This window comes from Pseudonaja textilis, chromosome 1, assembly GCF_049901715.1.
Source record: "Pseudonaja textilis isolate UNSWEBS1 chromosome 1, rPseTex1.2, whole genome shotgun sequence".
Taxonomy (NCBI): Eukaryota; Metazoa; Chordata; class Lepidosauria; order Squamata; family Elapidae; genus Pseudonaja; species Pseudonaja textilis.
In genome coordinates, this window is record NC_141990.1 from 144,775,545 (window position 1) to 144,797,488 (window position 21,944).

At 36.1% G+C, this 21,944-nt stretch overlaps 1 protein-coding gene across 2 annotated transcripts in view; it reads right to left on the reverse strand.

Moving 5' to 3' along the window:
- GPCPD1 (glycerophosphocholine phosphodiesterase 1) overlaps nucleotides 1-21,944 on the reverse strand; it is a 54,912-nt gene that overhangs the window by 7,949 nt on the left and 25,019 nt on the right. For both annotated transcript variants that reach the window (XM_026710411.2, XM_087918776.1), the window contains exons 6-17: nucleotides 20,854-20,892; nucleotides 17,744-17,867; nucleotides 17,013-17,259; nucleotides 15,838-16,000; nucleotides 15,344-15,476; nucleotides 12,969-13,023; nucleotides 9,078-9,170; nucleotides 6,656-6,733; nucleotides 4,355-4,394; nucleotides 3,093-3,154; nucleotides 1,749-1,814; nucleotides 702-838 (exon numbers count right to left, since the gene is read on the reverse strand). In XM_026710411.2, the coding sequence (XP_026566196.1) occupies nucleotides 702-838; nucleotides 1,749-1,814; nucleotides 3,093-3,154; nucleotides 4,355-4,394; nucleotides 6,656-6,733; nucleotides 9,078-9,170; nucleotides 12,969-13,023; nucleotides 15,344-15,476; nucleotides 15,838-16,000; nucleotides 17,013-17,259; nucleotides 17,744-17,867; nucleotides 20,854-20,892 (1,237 nt within the window). The remainder of the gene's footprint in view (nucleotides 1-701; nucleotides 839-1,748; nucleotides 1,815-3,092; nucleotides 3,155-4,354; nucleotides 4,395-6,655; nucleotides 6,734-9,077; nucleotides 9,171-12,968; nucleotides 13,024-15,343; nucleotides 15,477-15,837; nucleotides 16,001-17,012; nucleotides 17,260-17,743; nucleotides 17,868-20,853; nucleotides 20,893-21,944) is intronic.

Consider the following 21,944-nt stretch of genomic DNA (forward strand, 5'->3'; position numbering starts at 1 on the left):
CCAAAGAAAATGGGAAATGTACTGCAGCAATTGTTGAAGGGCCATAAAATCCCCTGGTTCTATTTCCCAAAAGAACATGAAACATTCTGAATCCCTTTTCTAAAGTAAAAAGTTGAAGTGAGTATGAAGTTCTCTTATATTAATAAATTAAAAAGAAAACAGTTCCAAAACCCAGCAAAGTTATACAAGTAGGAAACATTATCTTTGACAGGAGTTTCCTTTGAAATATTCTGTTTAAATACCACTAGTCTATTGTAACCTTTTTTATTTAGGTTATTAAAAATATAGATTTCATTGTTTAAACACATTTAGGTAACATTTCCTACATGTATAATTTTGCTGGATTTTGGTAATACTTTATATTTAGAAGAGGGATTCAGAATATTTCATATTCTTTAGGAATAGGAATTGAGGATTTTGTGGCCCTTCAACAATTGCTGAAGTACATTCCTCGTTAGCTTAGCACAGGCTGGCTACTAACTTGGGATACTCAATGCTGCAATAGATACCCTTATTACCTGGTTTAGAGATTTCAAGCATAGTAATATGAGGATTGTTGGCATGTATGTTTCTATTAGCATTTGGGGAGAGAGGAGAATGTGAATCTTCTAGTTATAGGGTATTTTAAATTCTACTAAAACATTTCCAAGATAAAATTACTACACTGAAATGGTCCTTAAAAGTATTTTCATTAAACTCACATTGTGCATATATCTGCATCAAATGAAGAAAATATAACTCTCCTTCTTCCAGCTTTGAGCAAAACAGTCTTCAAAATTATATCTAGATAGACGTTCATGTCAAAATAAGTTGAAAGGTTGCCATCCCACACACCATCCTACAAAAAAATAAAAGCCACAGATAGGGTTATTGAAGTTTTATAGAAAGACACTAATTTAGATCATGATTAGACAATATGTCTTGACATATAACTTGGCTGCAAATCATTGAAGTTATCAGTACAGCAAAACCTCAATTTTATGGAACTCAAATTAATGGACTTCAGCAATAAGAGACTAGATTTGCATTCAGACTTCATCCCCAAAATAGCAGAGAAGTCAGTGGTTTTCAAAGTTTGTTCGGACAATTGATATTATTTATGAGATTTAGGCAATGATAAAATGTTAATATTACTTGCATCAATGTATGTCATTTTTTAATGTAAATGTCGTGTATACTAATGCAAATGACATAAAAACATAAATAAGGGTGAATTTCCATCAGCTTAACAAATATTTGATCTTAAAAAACATTCTTGCCACTGAGGTTTCACTGTACAGTATAGAATTGTTATTTTACCATTTCAGGTCAAATCAGCAGATCAATCTTTTGGGAGATTTTGCTTTCTCTCTATATAAGCATTGTATAGTATGGAATTAAATAGCAATTCTGAATTTTTACTTGGATCATGTACAGATTGCATATCTCTGGATTTTACTCAAGTCATAATCTTTTATCTTAAAAAATATCTTCCTCACACAAAAGCTCAAGTCAAGTGTATCTCTCACTCTTTCTCTTTCTCTCTCTCTGTATCTATCTGTCCCTGTCTGTCTGTCTGTCTGTCTGTCTGTCTATCTGCATCAATCTATTGTGGTAGTTCATGGTCCTATACCATGTAACAGACAACCACTGAAAATGTCTTAATTCCATCCAACATTGTTTTATAATATAACTATTGGCTTAAAGGAAGTAGTGATAGATAAAAGTTAAGGTTTATGTAAACACTTACATTAAAAAATGATTCTTACCTTTTGCTGGCAGATCCATTTGATTTCTATATTAAATCCAACTTCTTCAGGAATCAATTCTAGTACCTGGATAAAAAAAAGGAATTCCAGCAATATAAGCACTACTGAAGCCAAGTATAAAACCTTGATTTATGGGCCTGCATTCAATGGATTTCGGCTGTAACGGACAAAATCTGAAGTTATAAATGCTATATAATTTATATATATATTCATGTACATTATCATTTTGCACATACAATTTATAAATTTAGCATTACATAATTGATCAGTAAAACTGTGTTAACTTGTCTGTATTTAGAAGCTATTTTTCTGATTTAAATAGTTCCTTTTAAAATTATAAGAGTTGTTTTTGAAGACTTCCAAATAACTACAAATGGCAGCTCGAGAATCAATTAAATTCTCAAATATTCTAGTACATTGTAATGAATGTTACATAGAAAATCTACCATCACATAAAAATAGGTGCAACCAATGAATGGAAATTTTAACCTTTATCTGAACTGAAAGTCTGGGCTCTTAAGTTTAATGATATATTGCAAAATTTGATTCTTAAAAAATATAAACTTTATTAGGTTCACTTCATCAATGAATGCACTGTTTGCTATATTAACTTCCTAGCTTTACATTAACTTAATCAGCTTTCATAAAAATATTAAGGTTTTCTACTTATAGAAATTAAAAAAAATGTGCATGCAGTTAACTGAACTAATTTAAACAATTAGTTTCTTGAATTTGCTTTTTATCAGTTTAGTACAGTGCAGTTTTCTATACACCGATGTTCCATTTATTGAATTCTTGATCCAGGGCACCTATTTGACATTATCTGGAAAAAAATTCCATTGGTTTCAAAGATTAGCATTTTGCAATAGCCACCTTAATGTTTATCTGCTATTTATCCGTTATCTAGCCTTGATTTATTTTCATCGATTACCAGCATATGTAATTTTAAAATTTTGATACATATATTAAAAGTTTGATACATATATTTCGGTTATTTTTGCCTTGAATATACTTGTACTACATGTATAGTATCAAATTAACAAAATAAATGCTAACAGAGCTCCATAAGACAGTGACACTGGAATCATTGTCTATAATCTGTCTTTAGCCACAAGCATTAGAAGCATAAAAGTTGAGCTCTGATTATGCAACAGATTTAAAAATACTTACAAAGCAAAAAAACCAATTAAAATTATTTACATCATCTTGCTCCCTATCTGTTATAGGGCCAAATATTATTTTAGTATTTTTTTTAAATCATGGGATTATTCTCTTAGGTTTTAATACCTCCAGTATTCTATTTCAGAGCTTATACTAAAGTATACAGACTAAATGGCAGCTTACTGATTGTAAAGAAGGGAATGGCTGCATCTCAGAAGGTACATTTTCTTCTTCTTTAAATGTCTCTGTAGAGAAGAAATATAAAATGAAAGAAACATTTTAAATAAAGGGCTTCCAATTTCAACAGTTAATGCAATTACCAATGATGCATAATCTTAAGTACAGATGTCCAATTTTTTTCACCTTGGAGGTAACAATTTACATGCCTAACCTGATAATGGATCAGAAGCCTTTCAACAAGACCATGATGTCAATAGAAGGGACGCAACTGAAAAACTAGGGGCCATTTTTGGATTTGAGGATTAAAGGTGACCATACATTCTCATCCTCACTTTTATAGCACTCTTTTTAAACATGTAAATCGCACCATCAACATTCTAACATTCTGTCAGGCATTTTCAGGGCCAAGGTCTCAAGGAGCTTCAGTTGGCTGACAGATTACCTGTCCATTTATAAAGGCCAGCAATTTATTGCCCCATTTCTAGAAATGTCAGTGATCTTGCTCCAAGGCAGAGCTGTAATAAGATAAATGCAATATGTAGTGGCTAATTTAATGATAACAGCACATCTGAATTGTCTCCCATTAATCTTCTTCCTTGACTTTTCTAAATGATAGAAACATTTCATATATCAATAAGCATCTCTTATAAAATCCATCTTAAATGCCTCATAAAATAGGAGGGAGTTAGACTAAAACAGAGGTCCCCAACCTCCGGCCCATGGACTGGCACCAGTTCGCAGCGTGCCAGGAATTGAGCCACATGAACAAGTGAAGCCCCATCTGCGAATGCAGGCAGCATATGAAGCCACATTCCCTCTGGTCTGTGGAAAAGCCTCTCTCCATGGAACCATTCCCTGATGCCCAAAAGGTTGGGGGCCGCTGGACTAAAAAACATTTATGTAGTAATTGGCCTTTTTCAATATCTCAATACAGAATGATCAAAATATATCAGGTATATTGCTCAGCTTAACCAGGAAAACCAATTCCAAAGGGATATTACTAATTTGATAAAAGAACTACTGTTTGCTTTTCTAATTTTTTTGTGGCTTATTGCTTCATTAAAAAAATAGGATAGTAAATTATTAAAAACCGGGAGAGAGTTCTCATAAATAGGGAATATATTTTGCATATTAACAGTGCTATATTATAAATTCTACTCCCACATAAACACACTACTAACTATTGAAATTAGCCAGCAAGGTCATTAATACATTCATAAATATGCACTGTGCAAGTATGACCAAGAGTTTAGACTTCTACATACCTTGACTATCTTTAGATTTCAATGCAGTCACATGCATCAACTACAAATTGAATGAATAAATATTTTAGAAATCTTTATTTATCAAAAGTTGCAAAACCTTTCAAGCAAATTCATTTACTAAGCAGTATCTGTAAAATTTTGTCCTAAATATAGACATAAACTGCCTACCTGATAATAAAAATCTTGTTGCTATTTGAACTTCTGCAGAGCACAGCATCATGAATGTGTTGACGTTTATAGTCTTATAAATGTCAATGTCAGGAATATATTTATACAATTTCTATGCTGCCAAGTCTTCACAACTACAATGGCTTACAACAGAATATTCAAATAGTAAGGTACAATAATATTAATCATGAAGGCTCAAATGATCATGCTTAAGATACATAATATAAGTATCCATCTCCTTGGAAAAGGCTCTAATGTTGGGAAAGAAAGAGAAGACGACAACCAGAAATAAGGTGGTTGGACTCAGTGGTGATGAGTGGACCACTGGAAGACCTGAAAAGTTTATGAACAGAACATAATGGAGAAAATTTACGTGGTCTCTAAGAGCTGATGCTGACTTGATAGCACGTAATCAATCAGACATTATTTATAGCACTTAATAATGAGAAACAGACATCCAAATAGCAACAATCACAAATATTCCTGAAAACCAAGTCTTCAAAGCTTTCAGACGACAATTAGTGAGGGAGACAGCCTAATTTTTAGAAGTTTAGAAGAAGTTCCATAATGCAGGCACCATGCTAGAAGTGCCATCCAGAACCTAACAGCTTCCAGGCAGGAGTTGAACAGCATTTCTAGCAAGGCTTGAAATGGCAATATTATAATGGGTATGAGCAGTATATTAATAATTTTGCACCCTAATAACCAGATAACCTCTCCCAGCAGCTTCATGAAGATATGAAATATGAAGTGTGAGAGCATCTTTGGGGTACCTCATGAGGGAGAGACCACTGGGCCAATTTCATATTTCCCATTGATTGGAACTGCCCAATATGATAGGAACAAATGGTTCCCCTAATCCAGGTGTCGGCAATTTACGGCTCCAGAGCCGCATTCGGCATTTTGGGCCCTCTGCTGTGGCTCCCTGTCAACTGAACCCACCATTGGATGGCCCCGCCTCTTGCCCTCCCGTTCCAGTCACTCCTCGCTTGGCCTAAGAAGGTAAGGGTGACAGTGGCGGATGGAGACTCGCTCCATATTCCAGAGCAGAAGCGAAGCACCCCTGTACTTGCCTCTTCTTCCGGCCCTTGTTGGTGCTGCGTGCACCTCAGTCGCTTGGCATAACTTGCTCTCTGCCCTGAGACACCGGCCCAGCCCAGCTGTGGCTGACACCGCTGGTCTTGCCGCCTCCATGGCCTGCTCATTGTTCTTGCAGCGCCTTGCACAGCACAGTTAAAGTTAGTGTGCTACACAATGGGGGAGACGGCTTCCCCTACTCCTGGAGCCCATTACAATGTGGAGCATTGGCTGCAGCCAGGCTAGTGTCTTGGGCAGAGAGAAAGAGTGACCAAGGTACACGCAGCACCAACAAGGGGCTGGAAGAAGAAGTACAGGGACACTTCACTCCCATTCTGGAATATGGAGTGAGTCTCCATCCACCGCCATCGCCCTTACCTTCTATGGGCAAGTGAGGAGTGACTGGAAGGGGAGGGTGAGGTATGGGGCCAGCCAGTGGTGTGTTCACCGACAGAAAGCCACAGAAGGCGAATGAAAGAGCTTCATTTATCTGGGAACTTGAAATGACTTTTGATTTAAATCGTATGGTAAAAAGCATTCAAAGAAGAAGAACAGCATCAGCAAAAAATCCCCAAACCCTCGCCTGTTTTTGGAAATGGTTCAAGAGGGAACACACACAGGAGGAAGGGAGGGAGAGAGAGAGATAAAAGAGACAGAGAGAGGATAGAGAGAGATGAGAGAGAGGTTGAAAGAGAACGAGAGAAAGAGACAGAGAGGGAAAGAGATGGTAGGGAGAGATGAGAGGAGAGGGAGAGGGAGAGAGAGATACCTGTTTCCCAGGCAAAAGAAAATACTGGGAGCCACAAAAATATGGGTAGGTGTGGCTGGGGTGTTTGTCATGTGACTGGGTGGGAGTGAGTGTTATCGGGTTGACCACACCTACCCAGGTTTTGTGGCTTCCGGTGTTTTCTTTTCTGTGGGAAAAGGGTCCAAATGGCTCTTTGAGTGTTTAAGGTTGTAGACCCAACCAAATCATAGGCAGCCCGGATAAATAATGCTGTTACTTGATGTATTTTTTAAGAAATGCTTAATGAATCAGTCAATACAATACTGTACCTTTAATAACTTCAGCTGGGGATATGTAAGCTCTTTAACTGCAATCTCAAATAATTCCAATGGTTCAGTTTCCTTTTTCTTTAAAGAGTAAAAAAATACAGGAAGGTTATAAAGTCACTGAATGTTAAAATTCTTCTAAGGCTATCTGCTAGGAAGTAGATCTGGTAGTTAAAGTAATCAGGTTAGAAATTAGGAAAATGTGAGTTTTGGTCCACCCCTGCTAGGAATGATAGTCACTTAACAGTTGGGTTGGCAATATATAAACCAGGATAGTCATTTAATACTGTTGTATCTTTAAGAGAATGCTGTAATTGTGATTGGCTGAGGTTCCTCCAACGGCCATAAGGTGGAGCCAGAAACCTGGTTTGTTCTTTCTGCATTTGCCTTTTGCCTGATCGTCATTCTGCTTGAAGTACTATGAGTCTTGCAACTGCTCGCAAACTCCATTTACTGAGCTTTTTTTATGATACTGATTAAAAAAAAGGACTTCGTTTTTGGATTATCCCTGGACTGATTGTTTTGAATACTAACTGCTTTAACCGTGTATGATTTGGACTGTTTGTTGGACTTTGTTTACCCATTTACTGGAAATAAAACTTATATTTTACTATTCAGTGTATCTGTGTGCTGGTTGTGTGTTATTCATCACCACTCTCATTAAGTTTCCCTGAGTGCACTTATTCACCTAACGGGGAATACCTCAACACTGGTTATCGGCCCAGACTCAGATAACTGAGAGATAGTGTGAATACACAGTACCATATACAGACAGCTGTGTACTGTTTAAGTGTAGGTTACTGTCCTGGTAAAGATGGCACTAGACCCGTCAACACGTATCACTGATAACCCGGTTGGATGGAACAAACTATGTTGGAACAAACATAGACTTCCTAGTCTATGAAGTGCAGTCTACTTCTGCGTAGGGAAGGATTATGGGCTGCAGTTCAGGATCCACTGGATGTAAATGCTTGGAATCAAAATGATGAGGACGATGCCAAAAAGTTAGCTGCCTTTAAATGGAACAACGAACGAGCTCTTTGTATAATTGGACTAACACTGAATGACCAGCAGCTAGTCCATATTCGTGGAGAAGAGTCTGCTGCTAGGTGTTGGGAGAATTTGAAGAGGATTTATGTTCAGGCCAGTGTAGGTGCACACATACATTTTACACGTAAACTGTTTAGAGCACGTCTTCTGAAAGGTGGAGATATGTTAGCTCATTTGAACTTTATGAAAATAACTTTTCAAGAGCTACATGAAATGGAACTGATTTTTTCAGAGCTGCATCAGGTTTACATCATTCTTTCCTCATTGGATGAAAGTTATGATAATTACGTATCTTCACTGGAAGTCCTGACCAGAAATGAACTGACATTGACTGACATAACCGGACAATTGTTAGAAGAGGCAAGAACAAGGCAGGATAGAGACCGACTGAGAGAGAAACAACCACAAGAAGAGGATTTGTTTCAACTGCCCATACTGTTAGGAAATGGTTTTTTTGTGGGACTAGCGGACATATAGCTAGATTCTGTAAGAAGGGCAAACGACAGAATACTGGTAATCACCAGAAGGTTAAGAAGAATGTTAATTTAGCTATGTCTAGCAATTCAACTGTAAACCATGATTTGTGGGTAATTGATAGTGGAGCATCGCACTCATTCCCCTAACGGGGAATACCTCAACAACGCCCCCCTCCCTTAGGGATAAAAGCCAGCTGGGCCATTTGGGGCAAGACACTCTCTCAGCCCAACTGACTTTACAGGGTTGTTACTATGGGGAAAATAAGAGGAAGAATGAGTTATGTTCATTGCCTTGAGTTACTTACAAAGTAATACAGGTAAAATTAAAAAACAACTAATAAATACACTTAATAGGACTCACTCCCAGACAAATATATGCAGATTATGTTGCAAAGTCAATGCAATGATTTCTACTAATTCCAGCATTTTTGTAATAATTATTTATACAAATTTGTATTAAATAATCTATGTTATATATTAATTAAAAAGCAAAAAACAAATAAACCTGAAGCTAATAAGTAAGTAACATTGAGGATAATATTAAAGATTCCATTACTAGGAATTTCAAGGTGTTTAGACTATAGACAGCATAAAAAAACACAAGAAAAGGCAGCATATGCTCCTGAAAGACAGTGCTTTCTAGAAAACCACTTTTTTTTCAAATTTCCCATTTGAGATATGTTAGTCTAATAAATATCCCTGTGATTCATTCAGATAAATAGCTGCTTTAAATGTAACCATTTAATCTTGGGTATCAAGAGAAGGAAATAAATAGTAAAATACAGTATTCTGATACAGAAACCATTAATGGAATTGTATTGCTATCAACAATGTTAGCTTCTTGAATTAAAACCATGTAATGGACACTCTAAACATTAAATCATGCATAATGAACATACCTTTTTCATTGCAATGCAACAAGTAAGATCATGATATATAATTGGGATATGATCTCGAGAAAGGTGTACATCGAATTCCACAAAGGCTGCTCCCTAAGTGAAAAGTGGGGGCAAAAAGGGGAGGGAGATAAACAATGTAGAATTAAGAGGTTGAATAGAAAAAAACCTGCACAGAAAGGAGTTCTCTCCCATTCATTCCAAGCCTGTTACATTATTTTGATGTCATCTTTCTTCGATGAATTTGATGGCTCAATGTATGCTTTGACAGAAATGCCAGGTGTCACCTCCTAGAAGCAGGAAGGCCCAGCATACAAAAATAAATTTATTTTTATTTTCATTAATAAGGATATAATTAACTAAACCACATATCATTCATTTCATACCTTATGAAATTAAAATTTTGCTCCATCTTTCCTATTGAAATTTACAATACAAAAGTAGCTTATTGAGGTTCTCTGGGGGAACATTTTAGGTACCCTCAGGCTGTAAGGACAAAAAATGCAAGCAATGTTCAGTATTATCCCCCTTCATAGAATTCATAAATGATCCCTTGTCCTATTACTATGCATTAAGATTCCCTTAGGCATTAGGTACGTAATTTGGGCAAGAATTCTAAAGTAATTCCTTGACTTTGAATTGGATCCACAGAGCTTCCTTCACAGATTCAAAGTGATCTTCCATTTAGAATGAGTGGGGAGATCTCTTAAAATAGGTGGGCATGAATGCATGAAGAAATGTATGAAAATTTAAGATCTAGAATAATTTTTATATCTAAACATTTTTACATCTAAAAAATAATAAATTTTACTCTAAAAAGTAACAAGCTTTTTAAGTTTTCCAATCACAAAACAACTAAAGAAACTGGTGCAAATGGAGTCAAATTCTTTCAGTGGGAACATCAGTTAAGCTGACCATGTAAGTATGATTTTCCAGAGGAAATGAACATATTATTAGAGACACAACAGATATTAATTTTGTTGACAAATACTTTTTTCTTATGATACTATTGCCGCTTCCCCAAATGTGCTATGAAATAATTTCTCATATTTAATATTTTTCTCGATTTTGTTTCATCATGATTACCTAGAGCTATATAGTTATTATATTTAAAAAATAAAGGTTTCCCCTATCCCTCCAGTCATGTCCGATTGTAGAAGACTATTAAAACCTCTGTTTCTTAGCCAAGAGAGTCAGCATTGTCCAAAGACACCTCTGTAGTCATGTAGCCAGCATGACTATACGCTAAGGTGCATATAATGTTGCTACCTTCCCACTGTAGTACCAATTTATTTATTTGCATTTGCATGCTTTCAAACTGCTATGTTGGCAGGAGCTGAGCAAGTAACAAGAGCTCACTTTGTCATGCAGCGCTTGGGTCTCAAACCCAGATTTCCAGATCAGAAGCTCAGTGCCTTTAACCATTGAGCCATTGATTCCCGTTACATTTTATATATGGCATCAACTGATAATTTGCTGGCATAAGACACTTTTTAAGTAAATGATCAATACTGACATTTTTAAAGAATGATATAATTTCAGAGTCTTTTCAAAGTTTTTGTTCTTTACACTTTTGCAGTCCTTCTTCTGTCTTTTGGGTAGAGGGCTTGCATCATACAGCTAGAATTTTGAGGTAGCTATTAGGTTGTAAAGTAATCAAAGACTATCTCCCACTGTGAAAATTCACAAGACGGTAATTATCATTTTACAAGAATGATATTTGGGATATCACTAAAACTTATTAAAGAGGTTAGTATGTTAAAATCCCAACATAAAATTTTCATAGAAAATGTGACAATTAAAATATGTAAGGCTAAACAAGAGTACTGCTTTCCCCCCAATCTTTTTATTTTTTTATATGGGTGCGGTATAATTAAACTGCAGAAACATCCCAGTCTCCATTTCTTTTGCTTTTTAGAGAGGGGAGACAATAGTTGTAAGAAATGAAAAGGAAGACCGAACACTGATGTTTATAAAAAAACTAATCTATTAATTCATGTGTGCCATTCAAAAGCTAGCTTAAAAAGATACATCCTACTAGGTTTCCATTAAAAAGTTACAGGATAGAATTGGAACCCAAGATAATTGATGACTTTCAATAGCAGATTTGGGGAATGGAAGAAGAAGGGGAATATTGAGGAATATTGAAGGGAATATAATTTTATATTGAGGGCTTATCAGTGGCAAAAAATATTAGTTGGATTTCAGCCAGTTTCTTTCAAGTATGGATCATTTATAGGTGAAACTCAAAACATTTGAATATCGTGCAAAAGTCTATTTATTGCAGTAATGCAACTTAAAAGATGAAACTAATATATGAGATAGACTCATTACATGCAAAGCAAAGTAGTTCAAGCCGTGATGTGTCATAATTGAGATGATTATGGCTTATAGCTCATGAAAACCCCAAAGCCACAATCTCAGAAAATTAGAATATTACATGCAATCAATAAAACAAGGATTGTACATAGAACAATATCAGACTTCTGAAAAGTATAAGCATGCATATGTACTCAATACTTGGTTTGGGCCCCTTTTGCAGCAATTACTGCCTCAATGCGGCATGGCATGGAAGCTATCAGCCTGTGGCACTGCTGAGGTGTTATGGAAGACCTGGATGCCTCAATAGCGGCCTTCAGCTCTTCTGCATTGTTCGGTCTCATGTCTCTCATCTTTCTCTTCGCAATGCCCCATAGATTCTCTATGGGGTTCAGGTTAGGCGAGTTTGCTGGCCAATCAAGCACAGTAATCCCACAGTCACCGAACCAGGTTTTGGTGCTTTTGTCAGTGTGGGCAGGTGCCAAGTCCTGCTGGAAAATGAAGTCAACATCCACATAAAGCTCGTCTGTGGAAGGATCTCCTGGTAGACAGCTACGTTGACCCTGGACTTAATGAAGCACAGTGGACCAACACCAGCATATGACATGGCTCCCCAAATCAACACAGACTATGGAAACTTCACACTGGACTTCAAGCATCTTGCAGTGTGTGCCTCTCCATTCTTCCTCCAAACTCTGGGTCCTTGGTTTCCAAATGAGATGCAAATTTGCTCTCATCAGAAAAGAGGACTTTGGACCACTGAACAACAGACCAGGTCCGTTTTTCTTTAGCCCAGATAAGACGCTTCTGACGCTTGTTGTTCAGGAGTGGCTTGACAAGAGGAATACGACATTTGAAGCCCATGTCCAGGATCCATCTGTGTGTGGTGGCTCTTGATGCACTGACTCCAGCCTCAGTCTACTCCTTGTGAAAGTCCCCAACACTTTTGAATGGTCTTTTCCTGACAATCTTCTCCCAGCTGCGGTCATGCCTGCTGCTTGTGCACCCTTTTCTTCCACACTTTCCCCTTCCACATAATTTTCTATTCATGTGCTTTAATACAGCACTTTGGGAACATCCAACTTCTTTTGCAATTACCTTTTGAGGCTTTCCCTCCTTATGGAGGGTGTCAGTGATGGTTTTCTGCACAACTGTCAGGTCAGCAGTCTTTCCCATGATTGTGATTCTTACTGAACCTGACTGAGAGACCATTTAAAGGCTCAGGAACCCTTTGCAGGTGTTATGGCATAATTAGCTGATTAGAGTGGGACACTTTGAGCCTAGAATATTGAACCTTTTCACAATATTCTAATTTTCTGAGATTTTGGATTTGGGGTTTTCATGAGGTGTAAGCCATAATCATCTCAATTATGACACATCACGGCTTGAACTATCTTGCTTTGCATGTAATGAGTCTATCTCATATATTAGTTTCACCTTTAAGTTGCATTACTGAAATAAATGAACTTTTGCACAATATTCTAATTTTTCGAGTTTCACCTGTAATTACTTGCAAAGACATTTCTAAATGTTAATATGCAAAAAAGAAACTATTTTTAAAAGTAGCATACATACATGTTTAGCAGCATTCTTTAAAGAAGCAATGGTATTTTCTCGAATTTTAGCAAGCCTGAAAAGATCCAAGTACAAAGAAAGTCAGTGCAAATACAAATAAAACAGATATGATCTACAACAGTGGTCGCCAACCGGTGGGCCAGGGACCACTGGTGGTCCGCGAGAAATTTTTGGTGCTCCGCAGATAAATGTCACCCCCAAAGCACCCCTCAAAGCAATTAATCCAGGCTGCACGGGAACACAAGGCTGCGCTGCCCACATGGCCTGCAGGAACACAAGGCTTGCATCACTTGCATTGTGAACAATACGAGGTTGTGAGGGGAGGGGGGAAGGGCGGAGAGGGGGAACTTGCCCCACTCTCCCCATGCACCTCACCTGGCCACTGGCTGCTTCTTTCTGCTTCTTTCTTCTTCTGCTGCTTTTGACTGCATGCAAGGAAAGCAGCAAAAGTCTAAGTTTCTCTCCCCCAAACTCCACCAGTAATGAGTCTTTGGGACCCTGCAAGGCATCCTGCTCCAAGAGGGCGCCGGCGCGACAAGTCTCACAAAGACTCATTTCTGGCAGAGTTGGGGGAGAGAAAGAAAGACTTCTGCTGCTTTCCTTGCATGAAGTCAAAAGTCTCTCTCTCTCTCTCTCTCTCTCTCTCTCCCCCTCTTTCTCTTCCTCCCTCCCTGCCTCCCCCCCTCTCCCTCCCTCCCTCCTTCCCTTGCTTTTTCTGCAGAGCTCTGGGATGACCAAAGGGCCAGTCTTGTGACTACTGCAGCTCTGGAATATGGGACCGACTTTCCCACCAACATCAGCAAGACACTGTCAGTCAACATTCATATTAGCGGTCCGTGGGATTTAAAATTATGAGTTTGGTGGCCCCTGAGGTCCAAAAGGTTGGTGACCCCGATCTACAATATGTAAATATTCATCTTAAGACGTGGTTTCCCATTATTATAAATAAGTATAAAATCTTACACTACAGAATTTTCTATTTTTTAAAAGAATATTGAAACTAAAACTATTACTAAATTCAGTAATTCAAAAGTCATACACAAAGTTGATGATATTGCCATTATATATATTTTAACTATAAAATAAACATTACTTACTCCAAAAGTTTTAATTTGCAAAGTCAGTTGAGGAGTAAGTAAATATTGGGGACAGCACTTTTGAATTGAAGTTCCAGCTTTTGTCTCTATAATTTGACTTTTCCCCTCCAGACAAATGACAGGAACAAGGGATTTTATTTCATGCAGACTATACTCCGCCGTAACACAGACACTTCTATTTTTCCTCACACAATAAATTCTCTTTTAAAATCTTTAATTTCACCAATATAAACCCAAGAAAGTTATTATTTTCGGCAGTAGCAACCATGATACAGTGACAGATTTCAGACTTATGTGCTAGAACATCCATATGTTCAATTGCTTCATATAGCAGATATTGGGAAGGTCTCCATTGAAAGACCACAATTAGTTACTTACAGATTTGGCTATTTTTATTCTTTGAGTGATCATTTTTGAATTCACACACATCAGTTTTATGACTTCATAGTGCTCTTTTCAAGACTTTCCAGTATTTACAGAATTATTCAAAAATACCCCTTACCTCAAACTATATCATACTACCAAGTGCCGTGTCTGCTAGATCCTTTCAGTTCCTAAAACCAGCACAGCGATGTAAAGACTACTAATGTCAGGGAATTGCAGGTTGCTTGAATTTACAGGTGACTAATCAAAATAATTCCACCACAGATAAATAATTCTTGCAGTTTCTACTGCAGCTAGTTATTGTCGTTTCTAAAATACACATACAAAAGTATTATCTTGACTGGAGGATTGTCATAAGGTGATCAAACTTCTGTGGCCATCTGGTAGAGGAATATCATGATGAAAGGCTGGCAATATTGTCATATGACTATGCTCGGAAGAGGATATAGTTATTTGAAAGCTCATTGCAAAGCATGAATTGCTAGAAATCGCTTGAAGAAATGCTAGTGAAAAGACTACCCTTTATATTGGCCTTGGTAGGTTATAAATAAATGGTGTTCTTAGCTACCCCACACAAGTAAAATGATGGATATCAGAAGCATGAAGCAATGTTGGAATAACCATGGGCTGGAACTCTCACTCCCAGTCAACACTGATTGGGACATGCTTTGAAGAAAGGAGCCAAACTAGCGAAAGACTGCATAACCCAACCAGCAGAAATGCCCAGCCAGCTGAAAAGGATATCTTAGTTCATGGTATTTAAAGGCAATCATCATTTGTTGGCCTGGATTATAATATAACTCAAGTCTAGAATCTAAGAAGCCATTGCCCCACCTTTCATACAGAAGACTTCATGTATGAATTTACAATTATAATTCAATCAGATGAGCTTACTTAGTTGTAGTTGTAGAGTTCCCAGCGCCCCTATGGCCAACATCCAGTCCTGTTCTTGGCCTCCAGTATTTGGCATATGAAGCTTCCATATCACAGGAAAACCCATTAATTGGCTTAATAATTATATAATCCACTATGGAAAAAGAATAAATAGAATTGTTTTTCTGATTCTGATTAAGAATTAAGCTACATTTCATTTAAGTCCACTGGAAAGCAACCAAGCTTCCCAAACCTAAACAAGAAAGATTCACTTATACTGATATCAATAATCACTGAACAGATCCTTGTTATTTTCATTATATACAATGCTTGCCTTCCTTAAATATGCCTCTTGGTGCTCTGGTGGAGTAATTAGATTATTACCATCCCTTCAATAATGCATGTAATTCTATCAAGTGCTAATGGAATCAGTATTTAAAAATCCAGTAATAGGAAATGTATTTAGCATGTTTTTGTTTGCATTGCCACCATTTTTTTAAAGAAAATAAACATACCTCTAACTTTTCCTATTGTTTTTCGCGAAATTCTGCTCATAATGGGAAGCGTGAGAATACCAGTGCTCTTTCCTGATTCTTCAAGGGTGGAAGATAATAGACAAGCGGAGCCCACATGGCCTGGAATCTCATCTCCTTGAATAACGGTTTCACTAAGGTCTTCCTACAATTACAAAGTTATTGGGTATTTAAAGGTATTGCTTTGCTCATGCAAGGTGAAAGCACTTCCCTTAAATCAACTTTAGCTAAAATTGGAAAGGTATCCACAAGACAAGAAACAATGGATGGAAACTAATGAAGGAGAGAAGCAACCTAGAATTAAGGAGAAATTGCCTAACAGTGAGAACAATCAACCAGTGGAATGGCTTGCCTTCAGAGGTTTTGGGTGCTTCATCACTGGAGGCTTTCAAGAAGAGACTGGACCATCATTTGTCTGAAATACTATAAGGTCTCCTGCTCGAGCAGGGACTAGATGACCTTCAAGGTTCCTTCCAATTCTGTTATTCTATGCTTAATTAAAGCCATTGTTATGATTGATTTATAAATAACTCATTACTATTTTTAAACACCCATGCTAGATTAAGAGTTTTAAAATAAGATTTTCTTTAAAAAGGTAGATGATTTGTCCAAGCTCTCTTGGTAGTATATTCAATCCTTTTGAGAAGGGCTAATGAATTGTGTTGCTGATATTTAAGGCAGGAGAGATTTCTCATTAAAGTAATACCATGATGTTTCCATTTGGATGCTACATTAAGTGAGATGAGGCCAGGTATAGATAACATATTGCTGTCTGGACATTTTGATCCATAGCTCAATTCAGGCATCACCAACAGGTGACTGTGGAAACTATAATTCAAAATATCTGGAGGATACTAAGCTGCCTACTCCTACATCAATTTGAGGTTTGCTCTGTATGTTATCATGTACTGCTAGCAAAGACAAGTGTTACTGAAACATAGAGACAGATCTTTCCAGTCCACAACATCTAAAAAGTATCAGGCTTCCTATCCATTAAACAAGAACTTTAAATAAAAATTGTAGTCTAATTTAGGATGACTATTCATGAGCAAATTCCTCATTCTCTGCTAGGGCATATTTAAAAAAAATGTCTGAACGTCAACATTCATTAATCATCAAAACAAAAGAGCCAGGCTTTATACATAGCAAGTCTTTACCTCAAAAAAGTCAAAGATTAATTCAAGGTTATCTGGTTCCATGGTCTGTATGGTATATTCTGTCCAGCGATCTGGCTGCAGACCATATCCACATTCAGGCTGAGAATGTCGAGACTTGTATTCGGTATCACTTATAAGTGAAGTCTCTAATGTATTTGCCATTTTATGATGAAGCACAGGTGAAAGTCTGTCGTCACCATCATCATCTTCATCTTCTTCTTCCAAACCTTCAAGGGTGAGTTTCACTCTAAACAGTAAAAAAAAAAAGAAATCTAACTTGGTGTAGTATACATGATTGATCAGCTGCTCAGCTGATTCAAAGGCCAGCAGGAAAAAGGTTATTACTCTTATACCTTACTTGATACTTTTCTAGAAGCATTTCATTGGCCATTATGGAAAGCAAGGAACTGATAGAGACAAGCTCCTGACTGATCCAAATGTGCTTTACACAAAACATCCAAGGTTATTCGGCCAGTACATTTACTAAAAATGTACACTTTTTTTCCCTATAATTATTAAAAAGTGTAGTATAGACCTTGTTCCAGAGATTCAAGGAACTAGTTTTAGAACTGTAACTAACTTCAGTTCTCCCACTGAGAATTGATGTTGGCATTGATTTTACTGTTGCTTTTCTGAAAAAGTCCACACAAAGCCCAGGCAAAAGACAAGCAAATAACCATTACATTATAAAAGCACTTTAATAAATTGCAAATGGACTAAAATAACCATACCGAAACCTAGATTTTTTGAATTTTTTCTTCGTTATTGATACAGGTGGTTTTTCAGAAAAATGTAGCCGTAGCCTTATTTCTGTCTGACATGTCAGCCATCCGGAATCAACACTCTCCACATCATCTGACAAAACAACAAAAGCATTGTAAAATCATCTTGCTACATTCTGAAATGTCACTAAAATCCATCTAAATAAAACATCTGGGTACTTTATATTAGAGATAAGCTGAGAGTTTTAGGTTAAAAAAATATAGCCAAAAAGTTGTGTTTGGCTTATCTACAGATTTGTAGACTAGCCCCTTTGAGAATAAGCCAACCCTTCAATTGTAACTGAAATACCATGAAAAGTGTACCACCCGTGGATAAGCCAATTGCAAAAATTAAAATGTAACTGAAAACTTGAAGATTGGCTTATGTGCAGGTGGTATATATTTATGCTATTTGGATTAAAAGGGGTTACGTTATCCATGGATCAGTTTATTTTTCAGTATATATGGTACTATTGCATTACATCCATTTTCACAGGGAAAATCCATGCTAAGCTTATTGCTGCTGAACTAGTCAATATGGATCCAAATCAAAATAGATTTGGGTTGGTCAAATTTTAGCAACTATTACATGGAATATTAGTACAATTCAAGTTTGGCTTTCTAAAATCAATCCTACATAATACAAAGGGAATTAATTTATGTTTTTTTCTTGTAAACTGCTCTCTAGTCAAGTTAAAGAAACACTGGAGGGAAGAAAGACACACAAATACATACTCATCCCATCATTACCAGCAGCAATTAAGTGTAGTAGTATTGGCTCTAAATTAAATTGAAAGTATTTTACAGAAGGTGGAAGGAGCTACAGCAGAAATAGATCTTATTAGAGCTTTCTTTCCTCCTATTACAGGGCTTACTACTGTTAATTTACCTGTAGGAAGGATTATTCTGAGTCATATTTTAACATAATTAGAATTGAATTTTAAAAGTAGGAATCCAAGTTATTCTTATAAACAATGTGTTCGTGTGCATTGAAAGGATCAATGCAACTTTGCTGTGAATGGTTTTGTCGGTTGTTTCCCAAATTTTCTGACTTCTGGGTGTTGGCTAACTGAAGACATCTCCGCTGTGGATGACTGACAAAAAACTGGCAAGTAGACCAGTTCTTTCGAATCTCTCCAGATAGGAACAGGAGATCACCCATGAGTGTTCTGTCTGGCAGCTTCTTATGAGGAGACCATATATTAGTGGTCTCCTATGGATTCGAATCCCAGAAGCCAAAGGAGACAACCTTTTTGCTCCCAGCAGTGGCAGATAAGCCAGATAAACTCAATTTTTAATCACATTTAGAAATGTTCAATTCAGCTATTTTATTATTTAGCTATTTTATATTAAAGAACTTCAAAATCTGACACCTGGTGAGTCTTACCATCTTTGAATTTAAAAGTTTAAAATAATATACAAGTTTTAAATGGATTGGGAGACTACAAAGATTTGGAATATTTGTTATTTTGCTGTAAGATTTGAAAAGAATTATATAATTAAATAATATACTTATGGAAATAAGTGACAAAGAAGTAAACCTGTATTAGGAACTGAGGCTTGATGAAGATTGCAAATGGACACTAGAGGAAACTGAAGGACCAGGCAGAAAAGATTATGCCAAGCCAGCTGTAACTTTTACTTGTCTTAAATAATCCTTCAAAAAATTGGCTGAGATATTAATTAGTATCTCAGAAATGATACATATTTCAATTGTTAAACATTAAAATTCTGAAAATTTGAAAAAAAAAACACCTCTTACCTGACACACATATTATACAATTTTGAAGGCATGGAAGACAACAAAATTGAGATTACCAAAATGGGAATACAAAAAACAAATCAAGAAAAGGATCTAGGCATGGAACGGCTGTGACAAGAAATCCCAAAGTAGGCTGGTGAAAGTTTTGAAGGCTCCTTTTGAATGCCAAAGACTCATTTGATGAAATACTGTGATGCCATTGGAATGATTTAAAGGTCAAGAGCCAGGGTGGTGCAGTGGTTAGAATGCAGTACTGCAGGATACGTCTGCTGACTGACTGCAATTTGGCAGATCAAATCTTACCAGTTTCAAGATTGACTCAGCCTTCCATCCCTTCAAGGTGGGTAAAATGAGGACCCAGATTGTTGAGGACAATATGCTGACACTGTAAACCGCTTAGAGAGGACTGTAAAAGCACTGTGAAGCGGTATACAGGTCTAATGCTATTGCTATTATGAAGAGCAAAAATAAGAAACCTAAACTTTGACTATTTGATCAGGGATAAACTATTAGTTTGATATTTTTGGTAATTCCTAACTGACTTTTTGCTGAATCAGGATTGAAAAGATGATGATTTGTGGACTAAACATAATAAAAATTAGACTATAGTAAGAAGAGTCATTTTATTCGTAATTTTAAAAAAAGTGAAGTTACTGTATTAGCTTAGAGTCGATGTGAAAGTTGGAAGCCATTTCTTTATTGTCTGTTTTCATTTTTATTTTCTCCTTTTTTTCTTTCCTCTGCATTTCTGCATTTTTTACTTTTCTTGTTTCTTTAGTTTAGTTTTATTACATTTTATTATGTTTACTAAAACTTCAGTAATTTTTTTGTTTAAAAAATGGAATATTTCCAAACCACGTAGCTTAGTAGTGCTCTTGAACAGACCAATGCAACTGCTGTGAATAGTTTTGTTGGTTCTCTGCAAGTATGTACATGTTTATGCATGGCTACTTCAACTTTTGCAGTCAAAATGAAAGTGTCTCTGCATGCCCATTTAAGCAACTAGAAATTCTTAGAAGCAGCCATATTAAACCTTTCATAAACTTAAGAAGTGATGCTTTGCTTGAATCACCAGGCTTCAAACACTTTTCACAGCCATAATAATCAATAAGGTTACATCTTTCTCTGTGGCACACTGAAAATGAAAATTTAGTAAAAGATTTTTGGAGGGGCTTTGGGGGCATTGGAGTCTAAGATTCTACTCTGCCATTCTAATTATTTAAAAGCATTTTTTTTTTCATTTCAAGTGCAGCATTTTATTACTAGTATGTTTACCTATTACATCTTAATGTTTTAATGTCAGTAACTGACTACTTACCAAAGACTCCAAATAATCCATCATCAATGGAAATGTTATCTGGAATTAAAAGGACAAAGTGTGAGAATAGTTCACATTCATAGATTATAATTTGTTAGTTTAGGCAACATTTCTAAACACTTGCCAAAGAGTAAATCCTTTGGGTTTAAGCAATTTATTTCTGATTAGACAACTAGTGGTTTACACAATTAACAATACCTCTAATTTAGCACTATTTTCATTAGAGCATTTAAATAGGAAGACACAAGTAACTTTACTGCAACCTATAAAATACTGCTTAGCTTTGTTTACTGCTGAAGTGTGTCTTAAAACATCCTAGAAGGATGTTATTTCTTTCCATCCAAGTTATCTAAATATGAAAACAATATGTCATCAATTTGTCAATGTATCATATAATACTAATGGAATGAATCAGAAGATGGTATCAGCTAAGAAGATAAAATATGTGATTTGCTACTTGTTTATCATTTAAAGATTTTATTAAATGTTTTTTCTTTTCAAGCATCAGTCTTCACATGCTACAGAAATGTAAATAATGAATTCTTTAAATATACAATAAACTCAACATGATTATGTAAGTTTTTGAAAATAGAACTTTTGATATATTGATAGCTATATTTAACCTTCCCCTAAATTTTGAACTATAAATCTTTATTCATCTCTCAATGTGAGAATAAGACACATTTCTTCCACTATTACAAAGAAAATTATGTTTAGAATAATAATAATCTCCTTCATAGATAATAATGCATTTTTCTATTTGATTATTTTGTCCAAGATTGGAGGGGTAAATAAAAAATCTTTAACACTGGCTGGAAAATATCACAAATAAATTTTCTAAAATGTGTGCAAGTTGAGTCAATGGTACCTAGAGGCTTAGTCTAGAAAATATTTTGATTATAAGTTACTAATTTACCTTTAAGGGCAGTTGAAAGTTATTTATCATGTTGTGTCACAAAGAGTCTACCTGAATTTAAGATGTTATCTATGCTTGAACAGGATGGAATCTAGACTATCAGAGAATGAAAAAAACTTTTATTACTGAAGGACGTAAATCCCTGATTATTTAACTAAAAAAAGGAATCAATAAG